General features: G+C 50.4%; 3 protein-coding genes across 3 annotated transcripts; 2 read left to right on the top strand and 1 right to left on the bottom strand.

The window, feature by feature from the left end:
- The first annotated feature begins 2,123 nt into the window (after positions 1 to 2,123).
- Positions 2,124 to 3,684, top strand: LOC119293431 (putative pentatricopeptide repeat-containing protein At1g10330). Its single transcript, XM_037571917.1, has one exon. It carries the CDS (start codon positions 2,181 to 2,183, stop codon positions 3,600 to 3,602), a length of 1,422 nt encoding a protein of 473 aa, XP_037427814.1. The 5' UTR covers positions 2,124 to 2,180; the 3' UTR covers positions 3,603 to 3,684.
- Positions 3,685 to 5,505: 1,821 nt separating this feature from the next.
- On the top strand, positions 5,506 to 7,975 carry LOC119295322. The gene is made up of 5 exons (XM_037573727.1): positions 5,506 to 5,741; positions 5,846 to 6,225; positions 6,783 to 6,938; positions 7,025 to 7,220; positions 7,308 to 7,975. Exons 2-5 carry the CDS (start codon positions 5,881 to 5,883, stop codon positions 7,670 to 7,672), a joined length of 1,062 nt encoding a protein of 353 aa, XP_037429624.1. The 5' UTR covers positions 5,506 to 5,741; positions 5,846 to 5,880; the 3' UTR covers positions 7,673 to 7,975.
- A 343-nt stretch (positions 7,976 to 8,318) lies between these two features.
- Positions 8,319 to 9,552, bottom strand: LOC119295321. Its single transcript, XM_037573726.1, has one exon. The coding sequence runs from the start codon at positions 9,511 to 9,513 to the stop codon at positions 8,587 to 8,589; it is 927 nt and encodes a 308-aa protein (XP_037429623.1). The 5' UTR covers positions 9,514 to 9,552; the 3' UTR covers positions 8,319 to 8,586.
- Positions 9,553 to 10,196: the final 644 nt, after the last annotated feature.

Below are 10,196 nucleotides of genomic sequence, written 5' to 3'. Positions count from 1 at the left end.
TAAAGTGACTTGCCGGTAACAAGATTGAATGAGGTATTGGGATACTGACGATCGAATCTCGGGCAAGTAACGTACCGATTGACAAAGGGAATTGTATACGGGGTTGCTTAAATCCTCGACATCGTGGTTCATCCGATGAGATCATCGAGGAGTGTGTGGGAGCCGACATGGGTATCCAGATCCCGCTGTTGGTTATTGACCGGAGAGCCGTCTCGGTCATGTCTACATGTCTCCCGAACCCGCAGGGTCTACACACTTAAGGTTCGGTGACGCTGGGGTTGTATGAATATGAGTATGCAGCAAACCGAAAGTTGTTCAGAGTCCCAGATGAGATCCCGGATGTCACGAGGAGTTCCGGAATGGTCCGGAGGTAAAGAATTATATATGGGAAGTCAAGTTTCGACCATCAGGAAAGTTTCGGGGTCCACTGGTATTGTACCGGGACCACCGGAAGGGTCCCGGGGGTCCACCGGGTCGGGCCACCTATCCCGGAGGGCCCCATGGGCTGAAGTGGGAGGGGAACCAGCCCCTGGTGGGCTGATGCGCCCCCCTCTGCGCCTAGGGTTGGGAACCCTAGGGGAGGGGGCGCCTCCACTTGCCTTGGGGGGCACTCCACCCCCCTTGGCCGCCGCCCCCCTAGAGATCCCATCTCTAGGGCCGGCGCCCCCCCTGGGGGTCCCTATATAAAGAGGGGGGTGGGAGGGCAGCCGCACCCAACACCCTGGCGCCTCCCTCCCTCCTTGCTACACCTCCTCCTCCCGTAGTTGTTTGGCGAAGCCCTGCCGGAACCCCGCTGCATCCACCATCACGCCGTCGTGCTGCTGGATCTTCATCAACCTCTCCTTCCCCCTTGCTGGATCAAGAAGGAGGAGACGTCATCCGCTCCGTACGTGTGTTGAACGTGGAGGTGCTGTCCGTTCGGCACTTGGTCATCGGTGATTTGGATCACGACGAGTACGACTCCCTCAACCCCGTTCTATTGAACGCTTCCGCTCGCGATCTACAAAGGTATGTAGATGCACTATTATCACTCGTTGCTAGATGAACTCATAGATGGATCTTGGTGAAACCGTAGGAAATTTTTTATTTTCTGCAACGTTCCCCAACAGGGTCATGTCCATCACATCATTTTCCTAATGATGTGATCCCGTTCATCAAATGATAACACATGTCTATGGTTAGGAAACATAACCATCTTTGATTAACGAGCTAGTCAAGTAGAGGCATACTAGGGACAATATGTTTTGTCTATGTATTCACACATGTACTAAGTTTTCGGTTAATACAATTCTAGCATGAATAATAAACACTTATCATGAAATAAGGAAATAATAATAACTTTATTATTGCCTTTAGGACATATTTCCTTCACTCTTGTCATGTGATGCATCCAAATCAAGCTGAAATCCCTGTTTTTACCATTTTCAACAACTTTAGCACAAAATGAACTATTTTAAATTTTATTTCAAGATGTAACCCTTTTAATAAAGGATAACGCCAAAATTATGGCGTTTATGTCCTACCTAGACACGTCAAACTTACCAGTGTTTCTTCTTTGACTAGATAAGTGATCATGGGCACGCGTTAGGGCATGTATAATGATGCTATTTTAAGAGTGACACGTAGGATAAATGATGAGGTGGAGGTGAGAGAACTCGTAAGAAAAGGCTTGTCTTTTTTTATTTAAAATAAGATAAGAGATGATCTCTTAGCATAATATGTCTCATCACGTTTTTAGGAATGACTAGTTATTGTAAATAAGGTTAAGAGATGAATCATTGTAGATTTTTTTTGTCGTCTCTAAATTATATGCAAGATTTAAAAACTACCTTATCAACCATCGTACGTGCTCTTAAACGCCAGGAGGTGACGTTTGTTCTTAGGGCAGAAACGCCGACGGCCATAGCGTTTCCGGTAAAGCTAGGACTGCCAAACTTACCTGCGTTGCGTTGTGTGGCACAAACGCCCTGATGTTTGGCGTTTAAAAAAAAGGTTAAATTGTGCTAAAGTGCCCAAAGGGGGGTTATATTTTGTGCTAAAGTTACCGAAAATGGTGAAAACAGTGATTTTGGCCTCCAAATCCCAAACGCGTGCATATTTGATTTGATTTGATTTGATTTTTACCGCCGGCTTTCCCTTCCTACGCCGCCGGCTTCCTCTCGCCGGCTTCCGGCTAGCATATGTGGACGGGCTCCCCGTACTCCTTCGCCGTCCTCGAACGCCTCCTCCAGGATCACTTCTCCGCCCCTCGCCGCCTCCTCCAGGTCCATGCCCTCCTCCTCACCTCCGGCGCGCTCTCCACCTCCCACGCCGCCGCCACCTTCCCCTACAACTGCCTCATCCATGCCCACCTCCGCCTCCCCGCTTCCACCGTTACCCCGCTATGCGCCCCCCTCCGCCTCTTCTCGGCCATGCTCGCCGCCGGAGCGCGCCCCAACGGCCACACGTTCCCTTCCCTCCTCAGGTCCGCCTCCGCCTCCGGACCAGCCACCACGGCTCTCCACGCGCAGTGCCTCCGCCGCGGGCTTACGGCCGATCGCTTCGTTGCATGCTCGCTCGTCAGCTCCTATGGCCGAGCTGGCCGTCTCGCGCGTGACGCTTCTAAGGTGTTCGACGAAATGGCCAGCCCGGATCTGGCCTCCTCTAACGCCATGCTTGATGTGCTGTGCCTTGCCGGGGACGTGGCTGCGGCTAGAGAGTTCTTTGAGCGGATGGTGGTGAGGGATGTGGTGTCATGGACGACACTCATCTCTGGGTTATCGAGGAATGGGTGCCACTGGGATGCTGTCGAGGCCTTCAGGGGATTTTTGGTACACAACAGGGGACTGCTCGCGGAGGCCACGTTGGTCAGCGTGCTCTCAGCTTGTGCAAACTTGGATGGTGCCGAGGGGCTTGCGGTCGGAATGGCCGTTCACGCTTATGTCGTTCGCCATGAGGTTGACCTCACAGCGTTCTTGGGCACGGCGTTGATCGACATGTATGGGAAGTACGGGAAGCTTGACTGTTGCAGGAGAGCCTTTCAGATTGTATGCGAGAAGGAGGTCTGTACGTGGAATGCATTGCTCTCTGCACTGGCTAATCATGGGAAAGAGACTGAAGCACTGGTCAAGTTCAACATGATGATAGTTGGAGGGTTCTTGCCGAACCAGATCACATTTCTCGCTCTACTGACAGGTTGTGCTCGAGCAGGATTGGTGGAGATTGGGTTATACTGGTTCGAGACGATGGTGACTGAATACAAGGTGACTCCAATGATGGCCCATTATGGATGTGTTGTGGACCTGTTAGGCCGTGCTGGCCGCTTTATGGAGGCCATTGAGAGGATAGAGCGGATGCCCTTTCTGCCTGATGCTTCTGTGTGGGGCGCGCTTCTTGGTGCTTGCAAGCTCCATGGAAATGTGGAGCTTGTTGCTGAGATCGGGCGAAAACTAGTGGCTCTTGGTGCTCAGCAATCCGATCGGTTTGTGACTATCAGGAATATTTATCTAGAAAATGGGAATTGGTGTGCTGCGACGAGAATGGGCGAGGTGATGCATGAGGCCGGGATCAAGAAGACAGCAGGGCAAAGTAGTGTTGTGTTCCACAGCTCTGCCATTCCTTGACTAGAGTTTGTTTGTCGCAAACATTTCTCTTCTGGGACTACCGTTTGTTTCTCATGACTTGTACCTTAGGAAAACACTAAACCACATCTTGTTGTTCAAAAGCTTATAACAAATATTTTACGTAATGAAGAATCAGATTTTAATTCACTGCATCGTGCGCCCGTTACCTTTGATTCGCAAGATTGCAAAAAGTCAGTATTAGGAAAAGCACAGAATTGTAGTGGCATGTGTCGGTGTCAAAACCTATAAAATTTTGTTTGCACCAAAGTAGTGTATTTGATTATACCACTGGTAAAATAAAAAGATTCTTTGCAAGAGGTTTGAGTGAAGGGAAAATTCCTATTAAATGTACCGCAATTGATTTCTTAGAAAAATATCCACAGGATTCATCATGCAAATCAAACAACCAATATAGGGAAAATTTCTAAAATCTTTTAAATCAAAGAGTCCCACACTGATGACAAAAATATTGCCCAGTTTAACCAAAAAGAAAAAGAAATACAAGCAGCCGAGGTGATATGCGTGCAGTTCTCCTTTGTTTAGCTCCAATCCCTAAGGGCATCTCCAATGTTGTCCATCAAAATGCCGCTAACCATTGGGGCGTGTGGTCCGGACACTTTGTGCCATCCACCGCCGTACGTCAAACGTGCACAGACCAGTCTGCACGTCTGAATTCCCGCAAACCGGAAGTAAAGTTGGCGGAGCTTTGCGGATGTCCGAACAGCCACCACGTAGGTATCTGACACTCTGGACCCAGCCAAAACCCCACCCAGAGCCCTGCTTTTATCACTCTGTCCCTCCCCCTTTCTCTCTATCTGCGTAGTCTGAGACCAATGCCGCAGCTACACCAACCACTCAGCCATCCAGGCCTTGCCGGACCTCTACCGCTCCCTGGATATAGACTAACCACATGTCTCAAAGCCATGGTCAAGTTCGCTACTGGGGCGGTCAAGGTGTTTGAACCGGGGTACTTGAGAGAACCAACTGTCGAAGACACCGCGCGACTCATGGCACTGTCGGAAGTCAGAGGATAGCTAGGTATGCTCGGATCCTTGGATTATGGCAATGGAAGAATTTCCCATAATGCTCCACGAGGGCAATATCAGGCAATATCAGGACCATTGCAAGAAGCCCATCATGATTCGTGAAGCAGTTGCATCACAGGACCTCTGGATTTGACATTCTTTCTTTGGGATTTTCAGGTCTCACAATGACATCAACGTGCCGCGTCGGGCTCCATTGTTTGCAAGGTTATGTACAAGAGAAGCTCCTCCGTGTAACTATAGTACTGTATACCATCAATGGTCACGACTACAACATGAGCTATTATCTTTGTGATGGTCTCAATCCTTCATGGGTGACCTTCATCAGGACCATCTACGATCCAAGGCATGAGAAAAGATCTTATTTTTCCTAGGAAGAATGACGAGAGGGCATTTGAAGTGCTCCAAGCTCATTTTGCAGTTGTTCGAGGACCTGCAAAAATATGGGTTGCAGACATGTTGTGGGAGGTGACGATAGCTCATTTGATAAACAACATTACTATCGAGGATGTTGGTGACGGATTTTGCCACGGTTTGTAATTTGAGCGCATGGGTGATCCTACCCTACTTTCAAATCAAAATCCGATGAAGTTTGATGATTTTATCGAAATGCATCAATATATTCACTATTTATTCACTATTGAGTAATTCATGAGCAGCAATGACCTGGTTTGCGTATTTGTGGGCGCTTCGAGGAAAGAATTAAAAAAATGTGTCTGGATAAGTTGAACTATTTTATTGAATTTGAATTTATTTTGTATCAGAATATTTACACAACATAATTATGAGGAAAGGATGATATTTATCTTTAATTATTTATTATTAAGTGCTTAGATAGTAACCCTCAGAAATAATCCCCATCGCCTCTCCACTTCCTCTTCCTCCCTCGCTCGCTCACCAAGCATTCCAGGTCCCAGAAGCATCTAGACCTAAGAATTTACGCAACCCAGTCCACCGTCGACGGTCTTCTGGCCAGCCGGCGATGGCCGGATGCTGACGTTCTCCTCGGAGGAAGGTCGGCCTCAAGAACTGGTGACGGCGGCTTGCTAGGGTGCCACGCAATTCCACCGCTACTCCAAACCCACAAGATCTACAGGTAAACGATCCACGAGCTCATAATTTTTCACTCCGAGGCACCAGGTGATGCAGCGAAGCCAAGGGTCCGTCCATGCCTGATCTTTGCTGGCTTTTGCTTTTCAGCGGCCAGAGCCGGCGCACCCCAGCTGTTCGGCGTAATGCCTAAGGAGCAAGCGACGGCCCCCCGCAGGCGGAAGGCGGCGCCCGAGGCGCGTGGCGGCGAGGGGATCGACGCTCTGCCGAGCGAGGTCCTGCAGCATGTACTGTCCTTCCTGCCGGTGGCGGAGGCCGTGCAGACCTGCGTGCTGGCTCGGCGCTGGCGCCACCTCTGGAAGTCCATGCCGGTCCTGCGCATCACCTGCGAGGGCATGATTCTGAACCGGCGGGGCGTTAGGAGGCTCAACAAGTTTGTGAACCACCTGCTGCTCCTCCGTGACCGCAGCGCGCCCCTGCATGCGTGTGAGATAGAGCTCACTACTTTCCATAGCCAGGATGAACCGCAGGTCAACTTATGGACCCGACATGCTCTCTTGTGCCAAGCTCGAGTCCTCAGTGTTCATCTAGGCCGTGATAACAATAGCTTTGAGCTGCTGGAGGACCTGCCTCTCGTCTCTCCGCGCCTGACGAGGTTGGAGCTTTGCAACGTAGTGTTAAATGATAGCATTCTGAATTTTTCGAGCTGCCCAGCGCTGGAAGAGCTATGGATGAGGGGTTGCTACGTCCAAGCTGATATGATCATGTCCCAGTCCCTAAAACGCCTCACCATCCTTGACTGCATATTTTATCCAAATGAACGGACTCGGATATCTGTCCCAAGTCTAGTTACAATGGAATTAATTGAGTGTTGGGGGAGGACTCCTTTGCTTGAAAGCATGCCATCATTAGTGACAGGATCTATTAAGCTTGCCGACTGTGATGATTGTTGTGGTAAAGAAGGCCAATCTTGTACTTAAAAAAAATCTTGTTACTCAATGTGGGAGCTTCATTTACTTCAGTTTGCATCACACCTTGTACTTAAAAAAAATCTTGAGATATTCTTACCTATTTGCATTTTCTGTAGTTTATCCTCAAAAGAGATTTGATGTGGTGCCCAACCTTTAGCAAGTTAAAAACCTTGTTACTCAATGATTGGTGTATGAAGGCCAATCTTGGTGCACTCATGTGCTTTCTCCAACATACACCTGTTCTCGAAAAGCTTACCATCCAGCTTTGTCAGGTATATGCTTCGTAAATCTGATATATGTTCTCATTTAAGTTATTATGCATGATTTAATGTAGTATTTTTGCTCCATACACTTGCAGGCACCCAGCAGTCGGATGGGGACTGAAGGAAGCTACAATCTGACGGGACAACCGTTCGCATCTAACAAGCTTAAGGTACTTGAAATCAAGTGTGAGAAGATTGATGAGAGGGTTCACAGAATTTTAACGTTCTTGAGTACCTATAGCATACATGTTGAGCAAATCAATATCCAGCAGAGTATTGGATCTTCTGAAGGTTAGTAGGTTCTTGACGCTCGTACCATCTAGGCCCCAATTGCACATCTGTTGATTAGTAACTAGAACGATCATGTTGAGCTTACAGAGCCCAAGGATTTTCCTGAGGAACCCAGAGCTGGACCTTCTCAAGCGCGAACTCCGCGTGTGTTGCCCTCGCAGAATGCTCAGTTGAGGAGCATGGCTGAGCAGATTGTAGTCAGGCAGGAGCAGATCGAAGTTGAGCAACAGCAGATCCTAGCGCTTCTGGGGCAGATCCAAGTTGAACAGCAGCAGGTCATAGCGCATCAGGAGGAGATCCAAGTTGAGCAGCAGCAGATCATAGCTGGGCAGCAGCAGCAGAGGCACCTCTTGACTCGGATCTTAGCCCAGCTCCAGGAATATTCAGCTCGGAAGACTCCACCAGCTGCACCTTGTGCTGCAGGCTCAGCTCACACAGAGTGTCTTGAGTGACTTGGCGCATTTGCAGAGACTTTGATCATCCATTGTCACTACATGTCAGCTATATGCATATGTCAGTTTATCTGTTAGGCACTTAGCTGTTGGAAGTTGGAGAAAACGTTGCATGTTGGATGACCTTTGGTGAATGGGATTATGCTATGGGCGATGGGATATGCTGTGTCATACATAGCATATGTTTTCTTACATATTTGTGTGATATGCACTTTTATCTATATATACTCCCTCCGTCCCATAATAGTGTAGTGTAAAAAACGCTCTTATATTATGGGACGGAGGGTGTTGTTATGATTTTCAGTGTGAGGGTGTTTTGATTATTAATGTGATGATATTAACTGTTGCACAATGTATTTTCAAGCTGAAGCTCTGTCCTTGATATCGTCTATTGTTCTTCGGCATGAAAACACAACCGCCAAGGGGCAAAACTTAATGTTTCATGTCAGATTCTCCTAGGGCATAAAGGTTGATGCTTCAAACAAGTGTCTTCGTTGGAGCATCAGACCAGATTATATTGGAAACAGTCTCTTGCCATGGCACATACTGTAGTACCATAGATGGTCTCTAGGAGTATGACACAATCTACACTTGTCTTCCTGGAAGCATAATGTTAAAACTTTCAAGAATCACTAGTGCAGGAATCTGAAAACTGGGCACATAATCAACATTTCTTTTCGTCAAACACAAAAAATCTCGAAAAGCACATGATAGATAATCAACGTTCAAACAGAGTAGACAGAGAACTACTCCTACCATATATGCATACCACTCCAGTTATAAGCAAACTGCAAGAACCCATATGTACAAATTAATCCCCAAAATCAACCAAGAAATCGTTTGCTTCTAGCAGATCAATTAACTATCCTTGTTGAGGTAGGCGAACTCAGATCCTCCAAAGATTCCCACTCCGGTTACCCTTTGACCGTCTTCGCCGGCTGCTGCTGGCACTGACCAAGAACGGCCGCCGGCCGCTGCTGGTACTGACCAAGAAGGTCCGCCGACGATGCGGCCCCCGTGGAGTTCTGCCCCTGCTGGCCGTCGTGACGAAGAAGACACGCCGGCTGCGGCGGGGGCGGCGCCTGCGACACCTCAACGCGCTCTTGCCCGAGACCACGGACGCTCCCCAGCGGCAGCAGCGCCACGACGGCGTCGAAACAGCCTGCCGGGACGGCGGCCCGGACAGGCTTCTTGTTCCCGTCGGGCCCCACCGTGACGCCGTCCTCCCCGTAGATCCCCCTCAGCTCGTCGTCGGTGGCGCGCGGGGAGACGTAGAGCATGTAGAGCGCGGGCACGCCCTTCTTGCCGGCGCCGCCGTCCGTGGCGCTGGTGAATTCCTGCGTCAGCCACGGCGTCTTCTCCTTCCTGGACGGGCCGAGGAAGAAGCCGAAGTAGCTCTTGACCGCGCCCCCCTCGGCCTCGCTCCGCTCCACCTGCCAGTACCCGCCGGTGTCGACTTTGCGGCCGGCGCGCTTGGCCGCCGCGCCGGGGCTCTGGAACCTGGTCTCGCAGAGGAACCACCAGGTGTGCTGGCCCGCGCGGGCGCTCCCCGGCGGGTGCAGCCGCCGCAGCGCGTCTGGGCTGTCGCCGTAGATGTCGGCGTGGGAGACGAACCCCCGCGCGTCGGCGGGCACCTCCTTGCCGCCGCCGGCGATCCAGCGGTCGAGGAGCGCCACGCTCTCCTCCCGCGTCGGGCTGAAGTAGACGCCGGGGGGCAGCCGCGGCGGGTTGAGGTTGTGCGCGCCGCCGCGCCCGAGCGGATCGGGCGTCTCCGCCACGCCCATGGCGGCGGATGTTGGTTTCTTGGATGCTACCACTTTTCTTGCTTTCTTGAGGGCCATGGGAGGGGAGTCCGCGGCTTATGTTGTGTGGGAGGAGCGGGATGGGCGTCCGCGGGCGTGCTGCTTGTTTATTGGGGGACGCGCTTCTTCTGTTGTGTCTCCTCGTCCCGAGACCCGTCCCAGTTTTTTCATTTTTTAAGTTAACCGCATGTGTCATTAATCACAAATAAGGTGAATACAAGCACATAGCCCTGAATGGCGTTGTGGGTCGATGAAGAAACCTGCTGCACATAGCCCTGAATGGCGTTGTGGGTCGATGAAGAAACCTGCTGTCGGTGAGGCCAACTCCACCGCATGACCCTAAATCTTACCCTATTTTGTTCGGATGGGGTAAAAGTAGAGAGAACAAACGTCAGACAGAGACCGGACAAACTCGCTGCACCCACCGCTGCTACCCCATATTTTGTCCGGATTTTGTCCGTGGTGGGTGCACGTGGTGGACCAGGTAAAAAAAGGAGAGAGTGACATGTGGGGGCGAGGCGGACACAGACGGACGACGAGGACGCGAAGACGTCCGCTTTCTGTCCGCTTTGGCCCCAAACCGAGAGCAATTTTGGTCTGAAAATGGGGTAAACAGACCGGACGAAACGTCCATATGCTCCCATGCATTGGGTCCTTCGGTTTATCCGTTTTGCGCTAAACGGACATAAACGGACGATTTGAGGTAAATTTGGGTCACGCGG

This window comes from Triticum dicoccoides, chromosome 4B (assembly GCF_002162155.2).
Source record: "Triticum dicoccoides isolate Atlit2015 ecotype Zavitan chromosome 4B, WEW_v2.0, whole genome shotgun sequence".
NCBI lineage: Eukaryota > Viridiplantae > Streptophyta > Magnoliopsida > Poales > Poaceae > Triticum > Triticum dicoccoides.
Note: the sequence above shows the minus strand (reverse complement) of the source record. Positions and strands in the feature narration are given on the sequence as shown.